We start from the raw sequence: 25,465 nt of genomic DNA, 5'->3' as shown, positions 1-25,465 counted from the left end.
GTATCCGAAACTTGCCAAGTAAAGCTAGTGAATTTCAAAAGTTTAATAGAAAAAAAGTAAACAAGTGTATGCCTAAATAATCCTAGCTTTTTAAGTGCATGGACAGTGACAGTTATATAATTAAGAAACAATGGTTCGTTGTAACGAATATTGAGATTTTCGCACGATTAATTTGTATATTACTTTGAGGAAATAGAATAGAATAGATATTCAGTGAATTATGGCTGAATTGGAGGCCGAAATTACACAAAGAGACATGGAAGATGACGAAGACGAAGAGATTGATGATGATAGTATTATGCAAACTAGAGATTCCATTCTACACATGGATTATCGGTATAAAGAACATTTTTATTAAATTTATACGAGTAAATACACATGGATGTCTTAAACATTTTATTTTAAAAAATGCATATACAGTATACGTATGTAGAAATTTGTCTCGTTAGTATTTTGATTTTTACGAATTCGGAATAGTTACATATATTAGTAGATTAAAATAGAATACTCTGTACGTAGAATTTGGGTAGAGAATTTGATTTTCACAGGATATACTGGATACGCGAAAGAGTCATGAAGTTTTTGGGAATAACTGGTCACGAGCTGCTCTTCTACAAGCTTCTAAACGTAAATTGAATTTTTCCAATATAAATTAATTAAAAGAAATTATATTTATTTAATTACTTCACCTTGATATTATTATTATCTTGAAAATAATAGGCGAACAATCGGTACTACGAGGACAAACTGTTAAATTTTTTGATACTCGACATTTCCGGAGTAACGAACCTCGAGAATAAAGTAATATTTTTCTATGTAACTTACTACACTGAAATCGTTCGAAAGGAAGTTCCAGTATGGGAAAGTAAGTACGTTTTCTGTGCATTATTTTGCTTGGTAAATGGGCATACGACACAAACGATATTTGGAAAGAGAATTAATGTATCTGGGCATATTTTCCATTCAATTTGTTCGTCAGATTTAATTAAATAATTAAGCGTGGGATAATTTCCACCGAAATATGCGTTAATATCAATGCTGTACAACTACGTATTCCTGTAATACGAATACTATCGCGACAGAAAAGATCTTGAAGACCGACAAGAAAATCAGCAAGACGAGAGGCAGGAGAAAATTTAAGAGAAGCAGAACAAAGACTCCAAAATTGGACCCGAGCGCGATTCTGGCTTTGCTCGAGCAGTCCACTATGACTATACGATCGCAACAAGAGTCAACGATAAGTACTATCAGCGAAGAGGAAACCGTGGACCTGGACGAGGAAGAGGCCGAGGGTGAAGAGGAAGAGGAGGAACCAGAAGAGGAAGAACCGCAAGAAATCGGTAGCGGCGATAGTTTGAGTCAGTCCCAGAAAAAAGATCAATCCGACAGCGTTACTACTGGTAAAACTATACAAAAATTCTATACTTATTAAAAATCAATAATCGTTTCGGTCAGACCTCGAGAAAACGAAGCTGCAACTTTCTCATCGTTTAAATTAATTTATTATTATTTTAATTTCATGTGCTTTTTGTTAACCCCTCCGTCCTGACGTTTGACAATTTTTGACGTATTTTAAATGACACGAATGCACGAAATTTAATAATTATTCGAAACGCGAAATATCCCATTGATCGTTCGAGGGTGAAATAGTGGCTAACAAATTTACAACAGTTTGGAACACCAGAGAATATCAGTAATAAATTGTAAAGGGCATAATTCCATACTGACAAATGCTATTTTGGTTTCTCCTTTTTAGACAGTTTAACTTTCGTGCCACCGCCAGGGGACGAGGACAAATATGTTCTGACGAAAGTATGAGTCTTGCACGTTTCATTTCGTAGCTTTTCACGCGTACTTGGCGTCTTGTTGTGTACACGGAAACAATGATTGTAGAAAATGGTGGAGAAAGTACGAAAGGTGCCGATGCTTCATATGATATGCGGCGAATTGGACGGTGGCAGGACAGATTTGCAAGACGTGACACTGTTCTATTTTCTGAGAACGTCGGATCAGGGTATACCTTCCTTCGACTCTTACCAGGAGTGCAGCGAAAAGATCACTAGTTATCTGGCTGTTGGGTCCCTGCATGGAAAGTTTCTAGTCTCTCTAAATAGAATGCTCGTTCAGGTACCAAAAACAGGGCAGAATTGGGCAAAATGTAATCTGACTGCACAACGAGATTCTATAATTAATTTTTTCACAATCGTAGCTTAATTTTTTTATTTATTTTATTTCATTGCGAAGTATACGGTGGATTTGTTATACCAGTGTCTTAAGATATACAATATTGAATCACTGAATTTTTATTTCTTTTAAAAATTATAATGTTTTCCATACGAAGAATTAATAACTTGCTGGAAGACTCGTATAGTAGTTAATCAACATCTCACTTAGCTATAAATACATTCTAGCAATGGGATCAGTGGTTATTATTTGAATTTTCTATGCTGCAATTTTTTCCTTCCACGATTTATTACTGCAGGTGTTCAGACCATTGGTGGAGAGTCAATTCCAAGGACCAAAGTTCTCAGAAACCATTAAAGACTCAGACTCGGATGACGATGATGAACCACCTAGTCTGATGCAACTCATAGAGACTAGAGTACGTTATATTAATTACCCGCGTACTTGGAAGTTTCGCTTCGTTTAAGAATTGCATCGTAATTAAGCACGATTTATATTTTGCTTCGTAAATGTAATTTTTTAATTATCGATCGAGCAGAGTTCGATCTTCAGGAGACCGTCAGAATTTCGCAGAGTGTCCATGGTGATACAAAAGAAACAAGCTTTAAAGTTTGAGAAAGAGGAGAGAGCGGTATCGTTGAAAGACGACGTGAAAGATACTGAACCGAAACCAGACCACGACGTCCACAAGACTTCCAGTGTAAATTTCGACGAATTGGCGGATAAAACGAGGACAATCGGAAAGGCTCAGGCAATTCAGTCATTCGACCAGAGCAAAAAGGATATCTTGTCTTATTTGGATAAATTAATACACAGCGTGGAATGGTTGGTAATCAAGATATTAACGTCGTTAAACTCTGAATTAAAATTAACAATAACCGATCGAGAAAATGTTCATCTCGTAGAAGATTACACGAATTTTTCTGACGGTCAACGTGTTAGCGTAGATTAAGTAATTCGTTTACTTCGATTAATACACTTCGTCAGGACTCTGGAAAACATAGAAGGCGACATTCTGCTGACGATGCCAAACATACCGAAGCTCGAGGACCCGAACGTCACCGACGAAATGTTGGAAAAGGACAAACAAGTGATCGAGCAACTCGAAAATGTAATAATGTCTTGGGGAGTGCACATACAAAAGGTGATTGCAAAGATGTCTTAGAATTATTTCTTCGAATGTGTGGGAATAGACGATAAAGGTTTGGAGAAAAAAATTGTCAAGGGAGAACGCACGTATATGTACATATGTGCCGGTTAAATGGAAGAAGTATTATCGTTTCAGGTCTTGGAATCGTTTCAAACGAAAGTACCTCAGGGTAACGGCCCGTTGGCTGAGTGTAGTTATTGGCAAGACCGAGAGACGGGATTATTGATGCTGGTCGAACAGTTGAAGGCCTCCATAGCTCGAAGGATTTTAGGCGTGTTGAATAATGTGCTTTCGCCGATCGCCTCGAATTTCGAATACTTTTACGCGGATCTCTGGAAATTTTACGCGGAGGCCAGGGACAACAACAGATTCCTTCAAACTGTTATAAGATACTTCAAAGTAAGAACGATCGGTTTGCTCAAAATTATTCCATGGAATCGTAAATTGGTGATCGTTTCCCAAAATTCTCAGAAATTTAAAGATAACATCTTCTAACTAAAACATTAATTATAAGAAAAAAATACAATAAAATATATTTATTTGAGTCATATTTGAATGAAGAATGATTATACTTTTTGTTACTTTCTTGGCTTTGTACACTCGTCTAAGATTTAACTCGTCTGTTTCTCCTGATTTTAAATAATCACAGCTTGCAATATATTATGTTGCATATGCACGTGAGCAAACAACGTTATATTGTTGAATTTCTGTCTCGCCAAAAGACGACACGAACTACTAAAATTGTTCATCTGATGCACATGGAAGGCAACGTAAAATATGCAATCAGGTGTAATTTGATTGTACTGTCTGCCTGTAGCTAATCGCAGAGTCGGATTCCTTCAAATCCATCACACAGGCCATTGCGTCACTGATAGAAGGATTGAGAATGATTTGGGTGCTCTCAGGCTATTATTCCTCCGAAGAGAAAATGATGGGTTTGCTGGAGAGAATATCGTGGCAGCTTTGTCAGAACGTGATCGAAAACTTGTCGATTAAAAACCTCTTCAAGTAAGTCGCTAGGACGTTAATTGGACATACTTACAGAACGTACAAAAGGTGTCGAGGATATATCTTTCATCCATATTATACATGGAAGAGTGTTTGAATAAATATAATTGTCTGTACAAGCTACCTTGCGAGTAGAGAAGTCAGGAAGTAAAAATATTTAATAATACCTACTTTACGACGTTTATCTCCTAGAAAACCTTTGGAGGAGATTCTACGTCAGACAGACGAAGCTCACACGATGCTGAAGAGTTGGAAAACGACTTATCTGAAGCACAGAGAGGACATCGAGATCTCAGGGAAAGGGATGCGTTGGGAGTTCGATCAGAAACGATTGTTTCAAGGAACAGAGTACATAGCTTTCGTCTGCGACGGCCTTAATCAAATCGCGAACGTACTGCAGGACTTTTACAACGTCTTCGGACCCCATCTGAAGTCCATAATCAGCGATCCAGCGCAAATCGATACCATAATAAAGAGGGTCGCTAGGTTGACTCTACCGATCCAGGAGGCAGACTTCAACATCTACGACGAGTTCAATAAAGAGAATTGGGAAGCGACTATGACCTGGTTTTACGAGAAAGTGCATTTCCTTGAGAACGAGGCGAGATTCTTTATCGACGAGTGTTTCATGGCACTGATAAACGCGGAGGAAGCGTTGGAAGTGCTTCTCAAATTTAAAGACACGAAGACTAGGAATACCATTCACGAGCAATTGTTAAGAAAGTTTGACGTTATCGTGCAACAGTTCAGCAAAGAAATCAGTATAGTCGAGGGCATATATAACAGAGGTAAAACGTTCAATCATCCAAACGAAGCATCAACGTTTCTTGTAAGCTCGACTGGATTGTTGTTTTTAATTGCCAGGCAAACGGAATCCACCTCTGTTAACGTATCATCCGCCGACGGCTGGCGCCATATTCTGGATCAAACAGCTGTTCCATCGATTGAGGAATCCAGTCCTGACGTTGCAAAACATTCCGGAATTGAAGCACAGCGAATTGAAGTTGCTCGCTTTCAGCCAGTACGTCGAAGTCGCCAAGCAAATGAAAGCTTTCGAGGAATCAAAGTTCAACGCGTGGGTCGACAAGGCAAAGTTCGTCGTGCAAAGCACCATGAAGAAGAGCGTTCTGAAGATGGTGGAGTTAGAACCGGACAAAGGTTAACGATATTTGAATATCAATTAACTACCTACCGCCGAAGTAAACGATTATCGTAGATTAGAGTCACGGATATATCGCTCGTCGAAAAGAAGGAAAATTCGTTGTAGGTGTGCTGACGTTCCCAGACACGGAGAAAGAGTTAACAAACGTTCAGACCATTCACATGTCGAAGAAGGCAAGGAATAAGAATTTCGGTTCCCCCGGCTCGACGTCTCAGAGATCGATTCAAAGGAGCGATGCTCAGATCTCGAAACCAAGCATCGGTGACTTGATCTTATAAATGTTACGTTTGTCTTAAATGTTTGGTGATTTGTCGATTTCTGAAACAGAAACTGGTAGTTCGGGAGCTGCTAGTTGGAAGAGGCGAGGAGGAGACGCCAAGAGCGAATCTAAAGGAATGTTTCAGTCTCATAGAGGCCCCAAGTCGTCTACGATGTCTTCTTTAGTGGACAAGCAAGGCCACGGGACGAAGATCACTTGGACAGAGTTTATGAGCGGCACGATCTCGATAGAATGTCAGCTCCGTTTTGAAGTGAACTTTGACCCGAAAATATTCGAGATTATTCATGAGGTACTTTCTGTTTACGAAGATAAAATAAAGTAAATGTTATAGTTAATCTCCGGAACTAATAGAGCTATCGACTTGTTCGAACGCTCGTTTTAAAGGGCATTTCATCCTCTATCCTATAACCATGTCAACTATTCTAATTTATGCTGTCTTCTATGTTTAATTTCACATTTACTTTGACACTATGCACCCAAGAAAGTTTCAGCAATTTCTATTAATCATACAACTAGTGTGCGATAAAACTGGATTATAAATTATATTCCGAGTATACACGTCGGTAGGTTTAGTGTTAAACAATTGAAAGATAAATAGTTACTCGATAGTTTTAGTATTCTTGAGGATCTTTTACTGTCCACCTGTTTATTTGTATTTTATATAGGCTGAATTAATAGAGCAATTGGGATTTGAAATATCGCCCGTGATAAAAGATGTCGCCATTCAAAGGGATCGATTAAGAAAGGATATCGACGTTACGGGGAGAATGATTCAACAATACAACGAGATGATTGACAAAATGGACAAGGCAGACGTATGTACGAAAGTCTGCTAAAGTCGAGTGCTAAATCGAACGTGATTCTTGCTTCTAAGATGTATTAGAATTATAAATGGCTTCGTTCCATGCAGATACAATTACTGAGCACCACGCTCCTGGAGGTTGAAAAGTATATTCAACCCGGCGTGATGCGTTTGAATTGGGACTCTCTGAATATAACAGATTACGCAAACAACTGTGTAAAGTTATTGAAAGATCTGAACTCGGTCATGGACCAAATTAACCATATGAAAAAGGATCTCGACAATAGAATAAGTCACGATCTACAGAGCTACAACCTGTTTTCTCTGCCCCTCGAACTGTACGAAACGAAAGAACTATTGCCATGCAAGGTTTCGTGTATCTTCAAACTTTAAATTTAGTCTATATTTATCCGATCAAATAATCAATACACATTGTTCTCGATTATCGTTTAAAGACCTACTTTCAAGAAATTCAGAACCGAAGGACAGAGCTGGTAACCGCGATGGTGAAGATCTACAAATCGATAAGCCCCATATTGAGGAAGCTCGAAAGCTTGGTAATAGGGACGTCCACTGGTAAAAGTTCATCCATGCAGCTTTTCTACGAAAAATACGAGAAGAAATTGTTCAACGCGTTCATAATGTACGGGTAATACTCTTATTTTGCACGGATCCTTCGTTAATTCTAACGATATTGCTAATCTCGTAGGTGCATGGTCAGCAACTTGGAGGTCTTCAACAAAATGCTGATCAGTTTCACGCCGATCTTTCAAATAGACGCCGTGTTAATCGCCTCGGAGGCGGTATTAAGACCGTCGCCCAGCGAGATTTATACCATTATACTTCAGAACGCGAAGAATCTGCTGGATCATTTGAAATCTTTTCCTAGGTGGATGAATGGAACCTGCTTGGAGTGTCCGCGTCAGAAAAAGAACGATTCAGAAGAATTCATAACGATTAGCTTCTACGAGGATGTCATGAGCATTCAAGTAAATTGCAAAAAAAGTTTTTCCTTTGTTGTAAAATAGAATTTGGAAGGAATAAAAATTATTAAATTTGTAACTATACACATTTGACAGATTTATACTATACAGATTTATTTTTAGAGTTATTATTGTCTTTGCACAGGTGGTCAATGATAATATACTATCGATCCAAGCATCGGCGCACAAACTAGCGTTGGAATCTTGGCACTATTTGCACAGATGGAAGAAGTATAGCAATCTTTGGTCCTTCGATAAGACTTTGGCGGCCGAGAAATTCGCCCACACGTCGCCCACCCTCTTCCACTACGACGAAAAATTCGTGTTTTACAACAATATTCTCGAAGAACTCGTGGACATAGAGTCACATTTTGACTTGTATTGCATACGGTAACAGAGATTTTTCTTACGAACAATTCACGCGAATTATATCACAAAGTCTATCTACCTTCGACGAATCTCACGGAGCTTGAACGATATTCATTCGGACTAATATTTTTCTTGAAAATTATACATTTCCTGAGATTAGCATTAATCTTCATCCCCTGTTGTCTGGTGTCGAGCAACACGCCAACGAGTGGAAGCAAGTGCTGGGCAACTTTCTGCTAGCCGAAACTGTCCAGGGAATGAACGACTTGAAAACGATGATCGAAAACTTCCGCGGCCAAGTCGAGCTCGTGATCACTGGCTTAGATCGTTTCACGTCGGTCATGCAAGCGATATCCGACATAAAGAAAACCGCTATTCAGGCCGAAGTTCGATTCAAAACTTATCAGGTCTGTTAAAAATAAACACTAACGGGAATCGCGAAAATGAAATAAGTCGTGGAAATTATTAATTTAAATTTAATTTGAATCTCTACCTTCGCGAGCAGAATTTCTAGCTACGGTTCGCAAACGTTGTTTCGAATCTAATTCCACGACTATTTCAGGAAACGTTTCGAACTTTTCGCGGACACGGAATTACATTTCCCGAGGAGGACGAACAAATGGCTTTAAATCTGCAACGTGATTGGGAATCGCTTTACCTGGGCGCCCTGTACAGGGCATCGACCCTCGAAAGTACTTGCGACAGGTTCTCGGAGATGACGCAGGAACAGATACACAACTTCCTGGTGGAACTCGGGCAGTTCTCTGAAGATTTCGAGAGAAACGGTCCGGGTAGCGTCGAAGAAAACTTGGAACTTGGATTGAAAAAGATGGATGTACGTTTTGAAAATATGAAGTTTATTTTCTTAACGTTCTGAACATGTATCTCGATTGTCGCTTATTTCTGTTCAAAGTCACTGGTTGCAATTATTATATTTCCAAGAGCGATCGTAATCATAATTGATCGAAGTTTAAATTAGACGATTCACATGTTCGAATTTTTATCGAATTCGTGTTTAGGAATACGGGAAACTGATCGCCAAGTACGAGGAGAGACGTATCAGCATGATCAATTCGGAGCTGCTGTTCGATCTTCCAGCGACCGATTACACGATCTTTCTGAACATCAAAAAGGAATACGAAGGGATGGAGATGTTGTTCGATCTGTACAAAGAACAGAAGCACGCTAGAAACGAGTGGGCTCAGACACTTTGGGTGAATCTAAATCCTCAGCTGCTGATCGACGGCATGGATCATTTCATCAGGATGTTCCGAAGGTTTCCAAAGTTCGTTAGAAGCTCCGCCATCGGGCAAGTCTTGGACGCGAACATGAAGAGCTTTAAGAACTCGGTGCCGTTGTTCATCGAGCTGAAGAACGAAGCTATGCGCGAAAGACATTGGAAAGAACTGATGAAAAAGACTGGACAGCATTTCGACATGGACCCAGATAGGTGCGAGGACGATTGATAGTAATCGACAACAGTGAAAAACATCGAGAAACGTGTGAATTTTAATAGTAATCAGTGTACGATCAAACAGTGACCGATGTGCTTCGTTTGTTTTTTAAATCCTTACCAATGATTTTTTCTGTTTATATTTTTGTACTATTTCTAGATTTTTGTTCTTTTTTATTTTTTATTTTATAGAATGTAATTGCTTAAATACAGTAGTAGTGAATGCAAAATTAAATTAAGATAGGTATCATCCCCCCATTGCTATTCTTAGAATAAGTTATTCGTTTTTTTTAGAGAAAGAGAGTTTACGATTTTAGAAAGACTATTTATCTTTAAAAATAATAAGAACTTTCTAGATAATGAAACAGAACGAGATAAAAATACTGAAGGGGTGAGTCTATAGTTCAGCGAATGAAAGATAGGTCGTAGGAACGTTAGGTTAATAGTTCTCTGAAAAAATGCAAAGTACGACGTGAGTTTTGTTCTTAAAGGTTCACCCTAGAAAATATGTTCGCGATGGAGCTTGGAAAGTATCAAGATATCGCCAAAGAAATTGTGATGAATGCTGTGAAGGAGCTTTCTATAGAGAGAGGCTTGAAAGAACTGACTGAGGTCTGGAAACATATGGAGTTCACTGTTGTGAAGCATTTTAAGGGTAAAAAAAATTAGAGCATCGCAATTATTTTTCAGAGCTTTCAATAAGGCCAGCCATGTATACAAAAATTTAATTTTACGCTTTTGATTAATTTTTTCAATGAGATATTATTTAAGTAAATTTAGATATTCGTTAAACATTTTTCTTCAGGCGTCGAGGACCGTGGATTCATCCTCGGGCCCATCGACGAATTGAATCAAGTTTTAGAAGACAATATGATGAACGTGAATGGCATGGCCGCATCGCAATTTATCGGCCCTTTTCTCAGAAGCGTGCAGAAATGGGAGGACATCATGCACACGATCTCCGAGGTTCTGGAACTGTGGACGCAGCTTCAAAAGAAGTGGTTGTATCTCGAGGGCATTTTCGTGGGCGGCGACATTCGGCTTCAGTTGCCAGACGAGGCGAAGAAGTTCGACGAAATCGACAAGTCGTTTAGGAAGACCATGAACGACACGTCGAAGAGGTTGAATGTTCTCGAGTGTTGCACTATTAAAGGTAAAATGGGACGATGTACAATGTTATTGTACAACGTTCGGATACAAAACCTTACTGATTTGTAATGAGAATATTTTTTCAAATAAATTGTAATGTTTTAGCTATAAGGTTAAGATTCGTTCGAATTTATAGTTAAAATTTAATAAACTACTCGAAGGTTTTAAATTGAGAGACGTTGCTCGAAATTTAGGTCGAAAGGAGGATTTCGAAGCGATGATCCACGGACTCGACAAGTGCCAGAAGTCCCTCACGGATTATTTGAACGCGAAACGGGCGATCTTTCCAAGATTCACTTTCCTCAGTGACGACGAATTGCTCAGTATACTTGGCAGTGGAGATCCCACGGCCATTCAAGAACACATAGGAAAGATGTTCGATAATTTGGACAAATTCAGGTTCGAACTGAGCAACACCGATCGAGTTGTGGCCACAGCTTTGATATCTTCCGAGAGGGAAGTGATGGAGTTTCGAAACGAAGTCCTCACCGATGGGAAGATCGAGGAATGGATGGTGGTCGCTCTCGAGGAAATGAAGAAGTCGAATCGATACTTGACGAAGAAAGCTGTCTACAATTATGGAAAGGTGAAACGAGAAAAGGAAGATAAAATTCAAGCGTAACTTGATCGAATTCTTTAGGTAAGAAGACCGAGAACAGAATGGATGCTGGATTTCCAAGGAATGATGATCCTAGCGGCGGATCAAATATGGTGGACAGCCGAGGTGGAGAACGTGTTCGTGAAAATTTCACGAGGTGAAAAACGTGCAATGAAAGAGGTACTTTCGTTTATTCGTCTGATTAAATTGTGCGAATTTTAACACTCGCTTTGCATTTAGTATTTGAAACAATTGAACAATCAGCTGGACGAAGTGGTAACTTTAATGGGCGGCGATACGTTGACAAACAACGATAGAAAGAAGTTTGATATGATACTTACGCTCGATGTTCACATGCGAGACATTGTCGAAGGTTTCGTTAGGGACAATATTATAGATCCTACGGAATTCGAATGGGAAAGTCAGCTGAGGTTCGTTTCTGTTTAGAAAGCAACTAGAAAGCTCGACTTTTCTACGTTAAATTTAACGCGATCGGTTTTTAAAATGAAGATTACAAATTTTTTGCGAAGATTTTATTGGGTTCACGATCTGGACAATGTCTGGATGCACCAGTGCACGGGAACGTTCGAATACGGATACGAATACATGGGTCTTAACGGCAGGCTTGTGGTCACACCTTTAACTGGCAGAATATATTTAACTATTACTCAGGCTCTCTCGATGCACCTGGGCGGTGCTCCTGCAGGTCAGTGCTGCATGCGTGCGAAAGATTTCCCTGACATTCACAATTACGAAACAGTATTATAAATACGACAAGTATTAACGGGATTCGTAGACGTTCAGAATCAAATAAAGAGTATAAGATCATCTCTTAATAGAGATTGTATCAAGAATCTAATGGAAAGTATTGTACCATGAATATTTGAAAAATTGCTTTCAAACGAACGATCAAAAAATTTTTAAATGTTACTTAAACACGTATAAGTAAACCTTGTAAATTTAACTGCAAAGGATATTATAATTGCTTTGCAAAAAAAGGTTTAAAAAACTGTGTTTCACACTAGAAGACCCCCTTAAGAATTTCATATAATAGCTATTGTTTTAATTTATATCGCAGTGATTTTTAGAGATATTATAAATAGATTATATTACTTGATAATTTTATACTTTACGCAAGGGCCTGCTGGTACTGGTAAGACAGAGACTACAAAGGACTTGGCCAAAGCGTTGGGATTATTATGCATCGTTACAAATTGTGGCGAAGGAATGGATTACGTGGCAATTGGGAAGACACTTAGCGGTTTGGCGCAATGTGGTGCATGGGGATGCTTCGATGAGTTCAATCGTATCGACATTTCGGTGCTTTCTGTAATTTCCACGCAACTGCAAACAATACGTTCCGCGTTGCAAGTGAAAGCAACAAGATTCCTGGTAAACATGTTGGAATAAATCCTTAACCATCGTGTATAAAATATTTTCACAGAAAAATTACATCGTACATAACATCGAGTAATTGTTGCCTAGTCGTAGGTCTCTCAAAAACTGACTAAAACTCATTCATTAGGTATACAATCTCAAAAAATATAAATGAATTTCTTTACAAAAAGAAAAAATTCTATTTCACATGTGGATTCAAGAATGTGTATACAAAGGCACATGTAGAGGCACAAACTAGTATCTATGACTCGAGAATTCACCTCACTTTGATCCATTAGAAAGTGCTGCTGCCTTAATGATCGATTGCCCATATCAAATGTTCATCGATCATTTTCTCAACATTGAAAGCGATTTTTTTTACAGTTCTTTCCTTTCTCGTTACGTGTAGGAAAAGAAAGATATACAGGAATGCCAAGTTGCTTTACACTATGCTATTTTTATTCTAAACAGGAATGGAATGTAACTAATATTTTTAAAAATAGACTTTCAGACTCGACATTTTTTCCAGTCCAAACCAAAGAGATATCATACACCTGAAAATTACAAAATACAACAACAGTGCAAATAAAACAAATATTTAATTGAATTTGTTTAAATTGCTCTATCGTTTAGTTAATGTACATTTCAAATGAAACACTTAAAAGGGTTAATAGAATTTTAATAGACTTTTAACGCCAACATTTTGTTTTATACGAACAATTTTCTCTATGCTAGTTCGAGTCCCAGGACATCGTGCTCGACAGCAAAGTAGGCATATTCATAACGATGAATCCTGGATACGCTGGTCGCACGGAATTGCCGGAATCGGTGAAAGCGCTGTTCAGGCCTGTAGTTTGCATAGTTCCGGATAACGAGCTGATCTGCCAGATAAAGTTGTTCAGTTCCGGCTTCTTGACCGCCAAAGTTCTGGCCAAGAAAATGACTGTCCTGTATAAACTGGCGCGCGATCAACTGAGCAAGCAGAATCACTACGACTTTGGTCTGAGGGCTCTCAAATCCGTGCTCAATATGGCTGGTCACCTTAAACGAACTTCCGGCGACCTGGAGGAAAGTTTGGTGCTCATGAGAGCCCTCAGGGACATGAACGTACCAAAATTTATCTTCGATGACGTGCCCTTGTTCTTGGGTCTGATCGCGGACCTATTTCCGGATCTCGATTGCCCCAGAGTTCATTATCCGGATTTTAACGAGGCTGTGAATCACGTCCTCGAAGAACACGGATACTGCATTTTGGATCAGCAAGTAATACTTGTTATTGATCATATGATAATTCGACGCGCGATAATAATTTAAGGCTGAACGATGGTTCACTTTAAACTAATATAGTAAAGAGAAAAAATGACACGTTCTTGGTTTTGTTCATCAGATCGACAAAGTTGTTCAATTGTACGAAGTGATGATGACCAGACACTCGACCATGATAGTTGGACCCACAGGCGGAGGTAAAACTGTCGTGATCGAAACCTTGTGCGGGGCACAGACTCGTTTGGGGAAACCAACGAAACTTTTTACTCTAAACCCAAAGGTATTGATTAGGCAGAGAAATAACGAAATTCGACGGATAATAATTCGAAATCCAATTCGAGGCATGCACGGTGAACGAACTTTACGGAGTGCTGGACCCAACGACTCGCGATTGGACAGACGGTCTTCTGAGCAATATATTTCGCGAAGTAAACAGACCACTGGAGACGGACTCGAGTGAATTAAGATATATTCTGTTCGACGGCGACGTGGACCCTCAATGGATCGAAAATATGAACTCGGTGATGGACGACAACAAATTGCTAACTCTAGCGAACCAGGAGAGGATCAGGATGCTGAATCATTGCAGCCTGCTGTTCGAAGTAATCTTAAATAACATGTTTTCCATTATTTTACTGAGTGTTGTTTACGTATAAATTTTGTAACAATTTGTACTACCAACGGATTTGTATACTGAACTTTTAATATAATGTTAGCTCATCATAGTTCTACCCACAATCACAAGGATTAAATCAACAGCATTGTTATAGAAATTGAATCTAAAATTATGTAACTGGTCCTGCAATGACACTGTATTTTGATGGACTGTTTAGAAAAGAAGGGAATCCTTAAAACTCGAAGTCGTTTGGAAATTGATTGCCTGACTTAATAGATTGAAATTTTCTCCTTCGCTTTAAAAGGTAGGCGACCTGCAGTATGCATCGCCGGCAACAGTGTCGAGAGCTGGCATGGTGTACGTGGATCCGAAGAACCTGGGTTACCATCCTTACATAGACAAATGGTTACGGGGCAAAAACAAATCCGACCAGGAGTTCTTGAGCAAAACGTGCGAGAAGTACGTGGACGGCGCAATCGAGCTCATTATACACGGAATGTTAGGCATGCAGGCGGTACAGCCGCTTAAGATGATCATACCACAAACTGGATTGAACATGGTAACAATTAGAACTTTATGGGCTAATTAACTCGGGCTTCTATGGCCTTTGAGATCAAGGAAAGAATCGGAAACTTTATTTTTTGTGGTCTTGTGTCGAACAGGACACAACATAGAATTTGTCGACTATTAATATATTAATAATAAATTTAATATGATTAAAACAAGACTAGGTCAGGACTATGATTTGTATTTATATTACACTGTTAGTTCAAGCGAAAGCAGTCTTCGTTTTATCAGCAACAACGATTAAATATAATTATTTCACATTCGTAAACATAAGGATTGTCTATTTTAATTATAAAATACCATCCTATGAGTAATTTAAAATTTTTATTTGTTATTTGCTTCGCTTGTATAGTAAATGTGTTACTATGAGTTAAAACAGACGCGTATTATTGCGTTATATTTTCATTTTTCGTGTCAGGTAACACAACTCTGTTACGTCTTCGACGGCCTACTATCGATTCTGGATGAAGCTTCAGCCATTGCGGCTCGAACCGAAGACGACGAAGATGTACATCAGGAGCTATTGATCACCAGGGATGAAATTCTCGAAGCAATGTATATACAAGCCTGTTACTGGTCGTTGGGTGCTACTTTAGTCGCTGAAAATAAGCCAGAGTTCGACGAGTACATTAAAAAGACAAGTGGACTCATGCTCGTTCAAGACACCGTTGATAAACCAGCGACTGTGCGCAAGTATACTTTGAAGAATGCCGAGTGACTGTTTCTAAATTTTAGAAATTGAAACAAAATGACAATTTCATAATTTATTAATAGGATACCTCCCTGTAACGTACAGGACATTGTACGATTACTATTTGGACATAGAAAAGAACGTTTGGGTGCCATGGATGTTCGTGATCCCGAAATACGTGCACGACAGACAGAAAAATTTCTCAGAAATCTTGGTTCCCACCATCGATACTCTACGAACGACTTGGTTTATCCAAACGATGAATACGCTTAATCGTCCGGCACTTTTGGTTGGCGAGACTGGCACCGCGAAGACGGCTATAATCCAGGAATTTCTACGACACCTGAACAATGAAAAATACGTAAGTTGTCGAAGATATACAACGATACGTAAAATTTTACTATCACGATGTTGAACAGAATCAACTTCTAATCAATTTCTCGTCGAGAACAACGTCGATGGACGTGCAAAACAACATAGAAGCAGTGGTAGATAAAAGAACAAGGGAGACGTACGGCCCACCGCCTGGCAAGAAGCTGCTGGTATTCATCGATGACATGAACATGCCAATGGTGGACACTTATGGCACTCAGCAACCGATCGCTCTTCTCAAGTTTCTGTTCGAAAGAGGCGGATTTTACGATCGCGGGAAAGACCTATCGATGATGTACATGAAAGATATGTGTAAGTTTAATTGGAGCATCGTGATTATATTCGCTTCTCCTTTTATTCTTTTACTTCGTTAAAAAATTATAGAAACAATTCCGACCACACAGTATATTTTCGGTAAAGATTTTTTTTCTCGAAAGTACGTAGGATTTCGGGGGTATGTCTATTCACCAAAAATTGTTGTAATTGACCCCCGTAACCAAAAATAATTTTTCCAGAACGATTTGAAATTTTTTAATTTTGTCGAAAAATTTATCCACCTACCCGAATTTTTTTCTCGAAAATGAGTAGGATTTCGGGGGTGTGTCTATTCAACAAAAGTGATTGCAATTGGCCCCTGCAACTGAAAATATTTTTTCCAGATCGATTTGAAATTTTTTTGAAATTGAAGTGAAACATATCAACGGTATGGTCAGACATGAAATTTTCGGTAATGAATTTTTTTCTCGAAAGTGCGTAGGATTTCGGGGGTATGTCTATTCACCAAAAATTATTGTAATTGACCCCCGCAACTGAAAATAATTTTTTTAGATCGATTTGAACAAATTTTTTTTCGCCGAAAAACTGCACCTACTCGACTTAACTAAACGTTGATCTCTACCCTCTTATACATATAACGAACAATTTAGGCTACCTAGCAGCGATGGGAGAACCAGGTGGCGGCAGAAACGATGTCGATCCAAGATTCATCTCCATGTTTACCGTTTACAACGTTACAATTCCATCGAACGAAACTCTCAACTATATTTACACGAGTATACTGGGTGGACACTTCGAAATATTCGAGGAGGAAGTGCAAGCGATCACCGACGATTTGGTGCAAATAACGTTGGATCTTTACGAGGTTTCGTTTATTTTATAAATTCTACCTGGAAAAATTTTACCAACGACGTCGTAGTTTTCTACGTTCTTCGTACTCTTCAGATAGTTACTGCGGAATTGCTACCAACACCGAACAAATTCCATTACATTTTCAACATGCGAGACCTATCGAGGATCACGGCTGGCCTTCTCCAAAGCCACCCGGATTACTTGCCAACGATGAAACAGATCGTCAGACTCTGGAGGAACGAGTTCACCAGGGTCATATGCGATCGTCTGATCAACGAAGAAGTAACGTTCAAACCCGTTTTCGTTAATTTCACAACAGTGCAACATTCACTGAGTTTCTTGAATCACAGGACGAGAACCTGGTCGCTGAACGCATAAAGCAGAAGATCGAGGAGCACTGGGAAGACGAACACGAAGTGATCGAATATACCATGAGAGATCCTCTGCTTTTTGGCGACTTCAGGAACGCGATCCACGAAGAAGAACCGCGATTCTACGAGGACTTGCTAGATTTCGAGGCCGTCTACAATTTGTTTCTAGAGGTACAGACACTTTAAAGACGCACAGGTATCGAGATAAATGATAAAATGATACACTGACAGATTTTCGAGGACTACAACGAGAGGAATATGACAAAACTCCACATGGTCCTGTTCAACGATGCACTCGAGCACCTGACCAGAGTTCATAGGGCACTCAGGATGCACCGTGGTCACGTTCTGGTCATTGGTATCGGTGGAAGTGGCAAGAAATCGGTAATAAAGTTGGCTGCGTTCGCAGCAGGCTTCCAGATCTTCGAGATCGGCTTGAGTCGCGGCTACAACGAGGCGTCTTTTCGCGAGGGCATGAAAACGCTCTACAACATGGTCGGCGTGGATAATAAGAGGGTCGTGTTCCTCTTCACGTCCTCTCATATCGTGGACGAGAGTTTTCTGGAACTCGTGAACAACATGCTGATGATAGGCGTCGTGCCGTCTCTGTACACCGATGAGGAGAAGGACGAAGTCATTAACCTTACCAGAGATCAGGCTAAGGATGCTGGTTTTGGGGTTACCAGGTCAAATATTTAATTATAATTTGCTTGGAATATTGATTTCTTCAAATCTGGGGTCGAGAAACTTTCCATATTCAATGTATTAAAAGAGTACTCTGGTTCAGAAGGCTAATCTTCAAGCTTTACTAAATAATAGCATTACTTCTCCGTTACAGGGAAAGCGTGTGGTCGTATTTTGTGAAGACCAGCATGTCCAATTTACGAATCGCGTTATCCATGAGCCCAGCTGGAGATTCCTTAAGAATGAGATGTCGTAGTTACCCTGGATTGGTGAACAGCACAACGATAGATTGGATGTTCCCTTGGCCCGAACAGGCTCTAGTAGCAGTGGCTAATGTTACTCTCAGAGATGTATGCTTCCAATCCAGACTTTATCACGATCATTTAAAAAAATTAAATTCTCCTATATCGTTGCCTAATGATTGTAGAATCCAAACGTACCGCAAAACTTCAGGGAATTATTAGTGGAGCACATGGTGTACGTGCACAAAACGGTCTGCGATTACACGGTCGAGTTTCAAACGAAATTACGAAGACGAAACTACGTGACCCCGAAGCACTATCTGGATTTCATAAACACGTACTTGAACCTTTTGCTGGAGACGAAGGAGTACATTAGCTCGCAATGCGATCGACTTTCCGGAGGTGTGTTCGAACAGTTTCGAATGTTTTTTTTTTTAATAGCTTTTTGTAAGGAATGTTCTATTATGTTCGACAACCGTGTTTCGAAGGTTTGCAAAAGATCGCGGAGGCCTCGGTGACGCTGACCGAGCTCAACGAGATCCTCGCCGTGCAAAGGGTAAAGGTGTCGGATCAAACGAAGAACTGCGAGCAATTGCTCTCCTCTATCGGCGAGAGCACGGATATTGCGGTTGAAAAGAAGCAGCTGAGCGAGGAGAAAAGAAAGGAAATAGAAGATCAGAGAAAAATTATTAATAAAGAACAAACGGAAGCCAGGCAGGCGTTGGCCGAGGCGCAACCTGCCCTCGACGCTGCTAGATTGGCTCTTGGGGAGCTCGACAAAGCGGATATTACTGAAATAAGGTTTTTCTTCGTTCTCCGGCAGTTAATGAAATTCCTTAGAGACCTATTTCCTCTTAAAATTGAAAAAAGTCAATTTAATAACGCCTTCCGTCAGGCATGCCAAACAGTCGCGAAGTCACACGCGGTCATCTTTATTGGAATTTGCGGTCGGCTCGTTTCATTATTTTTTAAACGCAAACTGGCTTTAATGTTGTTACGTTTGATCGTTATTTGAGATATCACCCAATCTAACAGTCGACGTTCTTAGATCTTTCGCGACTCCACCGGAGGCCGTGCAAATAGTCTCGGAATGCGTGGCAATGTTACGAGGCGTGAAGGATACCTCTTGGAAGGGCGCGAAGGGAATGATGGGCGATCCCGCGTTCCTGCGGACGTTGCAAGAAATGAACTGCGATAAAATCACGCTGAAACAGCAACAAGCAGTCAGAGCACACTTGAAGAAAACCACCAAGCTGGACCAAATGCAGTACATCAGCAAAGCTGGATTTGGCCTCTACAAATTCGTACTCGCCGTGTTGGACTATTGCGCCGTTTTCAGAGAGGTAGTTTGGATTTTCTTCTAAACGTAGAATAAATGCGTGTACACTATCTTTCAAAGTTGGAGGTTGAGGACCAGTTTGAAACCCGGGAATTTAGTAATCGTTCTCTGGTTTAGGTAAAACCAAAAATAGATCGAGTTAAGGAGCTGGAGGAGGAATCGGTACGAGCTCGAAAGGCTTTGGAGCGAGAGGAACGTGAATTGAGGAGGATCGAGAAGGCCATAGGTGAACTGAACGCGAAGTACGAGAACGCGATGACGGAGAGACAGAAGCTGCAAGAAGAGACGGATCTTCTGCAAAGGCGACTGATAGCCGCCGACAAATTAATCAACGGCCTTTCTTCGGAGACCGAGCGATGGAAAGTGGAATTGAAAAACTTACAGGGACAAATCGAGACGATCGTTGGCAACTGTCTCCTCTCCGCTGGTTTCCTCGCGTACTGCGGACCGTTTTCGTACGAGTATCGAAATCAGATGTTGTACGACGATTGGATGAAGAGCGTGGTGGAGAAAGAGATCCCTTTCACGGAGACCTTTAAAATAGAAACGCAACTGAGCAACGACGTCGAAGTTAGCACGTAAGATTTCTTACTTAAAGTGAAAGATCAGCCTACAGGTATTGGTCAAATATAGTAAACTGCCTAAAACTGCTTCCAACGTATTATGATAAAGAAGATTTAAAGATCGTTGGCGTTTTTTTGAATAGAATGATCCTCTCAAATATTTTAAATACACAATACCTGTTTTTTTCTGTAGAGCCATCGTACCACCAAAATATTTTAATTTTATAGAATGTTAATATTTTTCAATTTTCGTTTACTAAAAACTGTTATAATCATATACATTCTCCTAAGATGGACGTCAGAAGGTCTACCGCCGGATGAACTATCGGTGCAAAACGGTATTTTAACAACAAGAGCATCGAGGTTCCCGATTTGCATCGATCCTCAGCAACAAGCTCTTAACTGGATAAAGAAGAAGGAGCAGAAGAATCTGAAGATACTCTCGTTCACGGACGCGGACTTCCTGAAGCACGTGGAACTGGCGATAAAGTATGGCCTTCCAGTTTTGTTCCAGGACGTCGACGAAGTCGATCCCGTCTTGGACAACCTTCTATCGAGAAACATACAAAGTAATAAAACTAACAGAGCTCATGATTAGAACCTCGAAGTACCGAGTTACAGTCATGGAACATTGTTGCAGATATTAGCGGTCGGATGTTCGTTCTCCTCGGTGATAAAGAAGTAGACTACGATCCGAAATTTCGGATGTACCTGACGACCAAAGTGTCGAATCCAATGTTTGATCCTGCCCTGTACGCCAAAGCCACCGTGATCAACTACATGGTGACCCTAGGGGTTAATATTTCAGTTTTCTTGTCGTAATAGCGAAGAGAAACCGTGACATGGGAAAAGATCAAAGGAACAATCGAAATAACTCGTTACAGGGCTTGGAAGATCAACTGCTGTCGGTGGTGGTAAGGACAGAAAGACCGGACGTCGAGGAGCAACGCGAAACGCTGATAATCGAGACCAGCGAGAACAAGAATTTGCTCCAGCAGCTCGAAGACAGCTTGCTGCTGGAGATCGCCACCAATCAGGGCAATATGCTTGACAACCTGGAGCTGGTGGAAACATTGGAGAACACGAAATCGAGCGCGGACGAAGTGATGACGAAACTGTACCTGGGCGAAGTCACAGCGGCGGACGTGAACAAACTACGAGACGGATATCGATCGGTGGCGAAGCGTGGAGCGATCTTATTTTTCGTCCTGGCTGATATGGCGACGGTGAACACTATGTACCAGTACTCGTTGATAAGTTACGTGGAGGTGTTCGCTAATTCCCTGAAGAAATCACTGCCGGATCCATCGTTGCAACACCGTCTGAATAATATCATTCTGATGCTGACGAAGAACGTGTACGATTACGGTTGCACGGGTATATTCGAGAGGCACAAGCTTCTCTTCTCGTTTCAAATTTGCACCCGGCTGCAGCAGAGCTTGAATCGCGTCCTCCAGCCACAACTGGACTTCTTCATCAAGGGCAGTATCGAGCTACAAAAGTCGCCCAAGGCCAATCCCACTAACTGGCTGCCCGCTGCCAGATGGGTGGACCTGCTTAAACTGAGCACCGACTTCCCGGACACTTTCGGTCAACTTCCGGAGGAATTGCAGCAGCACGGAGAGGAATGGCAAAATGTACGCTGGCCAGATCTAAAGTAAAATGTCGAACGAACCTTTTTTTAATTCGATACTTCGGGAAATATGTTCTTTCTCCTGGGAGAAGGAGCAAGATTGGTTATCAGCAGATTATTGACACTAGGTATCAGTATCTTATCAATCAAAACACAGACAACATTGTTGCAGAACTTTTTCAGTATTTTTTTAGAATATTTGGAATATATAATTTACATTAGAAATGACAAGTTTCATGATCTGCACATTTAAACTGTGATCTGTGTTACCAGTGGTACGACATGGATGATCCAGAATCCGAAGATTTCCCTCTGGACTACTCCGAGAAGTTGCAACCCTTCGAAAAATTAATGTTGATACGATGTTTTCGCGTCGATCGTGTGTATCGAGGCATCATCAATTACATCAGCGAAATCATGGGCGAAGAGTATATCACTCCGCCTCACATCAGCTTTGAAATGATTTTCGAACAGAGTATGCCCTCGATGCCTGTCGTTTTCATTCTGAGCCCTGGATCGGATCCATCGTCCGAATTGATGAAGTTGGCCGAAGGATATGGTTTCGGGGGCGGAAAATTTAAATACTTGTCTCTGGGGCAGGGCCAAGAAAAGGTTAATAAAGAAATTAATTTATTCGTAACGCTGCTGGAAAATTTAAATATCAATTGTGAAAATGAATATTCTGCCCTAAGATTGTTGATAGATTCTTTCAACTTTGATCCAAGACAAGATTTGCTGGATTAGCCTATCAATTAATACCCATTTTATCACACAAATTTTGGATTTAGACCGCGATAGAATTACTGGAACTAGCTGTATCCAGAGGGCAATGGCTGATGCTGCAAAATTGCCATCTGCTGTTAAGCTTTACAAAAGAGCTGGAAAAACTTCTGGAGAGTACTGGAAAGCTACATCCCGACTTTCGTTTATGGCTGACAACAGATCCAACCCCAAATTTTCCTATTGGAATATTACAAAAGTCCTTTAAAGGTTCATTAAGGCACACTGTACATAAATATATACTTTGAAATTTGGACTAACTTAATGATTCTTATTTCTAGTGGTTACGGAGCCACCGAGTGGTTTGAAGTTAAATCTCGAGAACACTTACTTCAAAATTAAACCCAACACCCTGAGTGCCTGCGAGCATCCCGTTTACAAACACCTAATTTACGTTCTAGCTTTTTATCACGCGGTAGTCCAGGTAAACCCGAAAAAAGTCGATCGCAAAAGACTTGCATTTAACGTTCGAGTGTTAAACGAAAGTTGACCAACAGGAAAGAAGAAGGTACGACAAAATTGGCTGGAACATAAGCTACGATTTCAACGAATCGGATTTCAACGTGTGTACGACTATCCTAGACACATATTTGACTAAGGCGTTTAAAGCAAACGACACCAGAATACCTTGGAACAGCTTGAAGTATCTTATAGGCGAAGTACGTTCACAATGACCCTATTTTTTTAAGAAAAAGTAACTTTGCGTACTCCAAACACTCGGTACTATAATATTTGTGTGTTTTAAGAAAGAAATCAAAGTACAGAAAAGAATTATCTATATTCTGTTATGATGATTTGGTCGCTGAAAATTCCTTTTAAAATAGAATTTTGTTAAATCAGGTAATGTACGGTGGAAGAGTGATAGACAGTTACGATCGTCGAGTCTCCGAAACCTACATGGACGAATATTTCGGGGACTTTTTGTTCGACGTCTTTCAGCCCTTCCATTTCTATCACGACGAGTACGTTGATTACGTGATACCGCCGGAAGGGGAACGTGACGATTACCTGAAGTTCATTCAGGAACTCCCACTGGTGAATTCCCCGGAAGTCTTTGGACTCCATCCAAATGCCGAAATTGGGTACTTCACTCAAGCAGTGAAGGAAATGTGGAACAATCTTATAGAATTGCAACCGCAAACTGGTAAGGGCGTAGCAAGAATTCCTGAATCCCTAACACACATTTCTTGCTTATTTATTTTATTTTTGAAAATTCAAACATACTCTAATATTCTAAACGACACGATTTTAGTCCGCTTAGACAAAATGGGTGAGTTATTTTTACGAATTAAAGATAATTATCACCGTGTAAATTTTCCACGAACATTTCTGAAATCGTAGAGGTCAGCGGAACTGGAATAAGCAAAGATGAATTTATCGACAACATCGCCAAGGAGATCTTGAACAAAGTTCCTTCGGAGTTCGATCTGATTAAAGTGAAGAAAGCTTTCGGGGTATCCGTGACGCCGACGGCGATCGTTCTTTTCCAAGAATTGGAGAGATTTAATAAGTTAATTAGCACGATGAAGAGGACGCTATCGCATTTAAGCAAGGTCCGTATTTCTCTAATATTCAAATATTTATGTTAAAATATTTCTACGCGACGTCAGGCTATTGCTGGCGAAATTGGAATGGACACGCTGTTGGAGAGCATTGCTACAGCTTTGTACAATGGCGTATTACCAAAAGAATGGTCCAGATTAGCGCCAGACACGAGAAAGAACCTTGCTGGTTGGATGGAACACTTTGAAAAGAGAATACAACAATATACTGACTGGGTAAAATAAATTAGAATTCCGAGAAACAATCGCTTTAAGAAAACTAACAATGTCTAATGTCAATTACTACCATTTTTTTGAATATTGTAGTCAGGCGCGAACGAGCCAATAGTTCTCTGGATAGCCGGATTGCACATTCCGGAAACTTATTTAGCAGCTCTCGTACAAATGGCTTGTCGCAGAAACGATTGGTCCCTCGATCGTTCGCTCACTTACACGGAGGTATCGAAGTACAGCAAGCCTGATCAAATAGAAGAGAGACCAGACCAGGTAATAACTTAATTTAAATTTGAACACTTATACTAAGGTGATCCGTAAATGTTTTCTACTAAATAAAAGCTACCCTTCGTGTAAGCTTCATTAAAAGGAAATTATGTAGGGATGCTATGTAAGCGGGTTGTATCTGGAAGGTGCTAGATGGGACATGGAAGAAAAGTGTCTGAGAAGATCGCATCCAAAGATTCTGGTCGAAGAGCTACCGATACTTATCGTTATTCCAGTCGAAGCTCATCGACTCAGGCTTCAAGTACATGAAATTATATCATATTATATTATAGTTACTTGGACATTTGATGACCAGGTTTCTATATTGTAGAATACTTTCAAAACGCCCGTGTACACGACGTCTAATCGACGCAACGCGATGGGAGTAGGTCTGGTGTTCGAAGCAAACCTTGCTACGCCAGAGCACATATCGCACTGGGTGCTCCAGGGAGTTTGTTTAATATTAAATACCGATTAAGAGATTAGACAGTGATTTTGTAAAAAAAAAGACGCGTAGGGAAACACGACACAATCTGCAATTGTATTTGTACAGTGACAATGTAAGTATCGAAACAGTGTGGTATTATGTAAGAAAGGAATTTTTTGAAAATTCGCTTAATTATTCCAGTATTTTTATTTTATTTCGAAGAGGAATA

General features: G+C 40.1%; 1 protein-coding gene across 1 annotated transcript; it reads left to right on the top strand.

Moving 5' to 3' along the window:
* The first annotated feature begins 220 nt into the window (after positions 1 to 220).
* Positions 221 to 25,287, top strand: LOC122396991 (dynein axonemal heavy chain 10). Its single transcript, XM_043395790.1, has 59 exons — positions 221 to 336; positions 549 to 627; positions 721 to 865; positions 1,083 to 1,400; positions 1,757 to 1,812; positions 1,894 to 2,127; positions 2,483 to 2,602; positions 2,723 to 3,009; positions 3,172 to 3,328; positions 3,470 to 3,733; positions 4,152 to 4,342; positions 4,535 to 5,130; positions 5,207 to 5,500; positions 5,610 to 5,765; positions 5,832 to 6,073; positions 6,450 to 6,599; positions 6,695 to 6,955; positions 7,042 to 7,229; positions 7,296 to 7,575; positions 7,715 to 7,959; positions 8,099 to 8,345; positions 8,501 to 8,773; positions 8,958 to 9,388; positions 9,883 to 10,046; positions 10,197 to 10,544; positions 10,735 to 11,158; positions 11,189 to 11,318; positions 11,379 to 11,569; positions 11,669 to 11,844; positions 12,277 to 12,530; positions 13,251 to 13,778; positions 13,903 to 14,061; positions 14,123 to 14,383; positions 14,702 to 14,956; positions 15,383 to 15,653; positions 15,739 to 16,016; positions 16,075 to 16,339; positions 16,954 to 17,168; positions 17,249 to 17,437; positions 17,506 to 17,697; positions 17,758 to 18,212; positions 18,365 to 18,560; positions 18,638 to 18,854; positions 18,941 to 19,253; positions 19,501 to 19,795; positions 19,909 to 20,369; positions 20,646 to 20,923; positions 20,995 to 21,149; positions 21,239 to 21,991; positions 22,261 to 22,599; positions 22,776 to 22,977; positions 23,049 to 23,191; positions 23,265 to 23,426; positions 23,608 to 23,919; positions 24,111 to 24,320; positions 24,378 to 24,545; positions 24,636 to 24,815; positions 24,925 to 25,071; positions 25,141 to 25,287. Exons 1-59 carry the CDS (start codon positions 221 to 223, stop codon positions 25,285 to 25,287), a joined length of 14,763 nt encoding a protein of 4,920 aa, XP_043251725.1.
* Positions 25,288 to 25,465: the final 178 nt, after the last annotated feature.

Source organism: Colletes gigas, unplaced genomic scaffold (assembly GCF_013123115.1).
Source record: "Colletes gigas isolate AHSC1104 unplaced genomic scaffold, ASM1312311v1 Colletes_gigas_Sc00008, whole genome shotgun sequence".
NCBI lineage: Eukaryota > Metazoa > Arthropoda > Insecta > Hymenoptera > Colletidae > Colletes > Colletes gigas.
The sequence above is the reverse complement of the archived record's forward strand: the minus strand, read 5'-3'. Positions and strand labels throughout refer to the sequence as shown.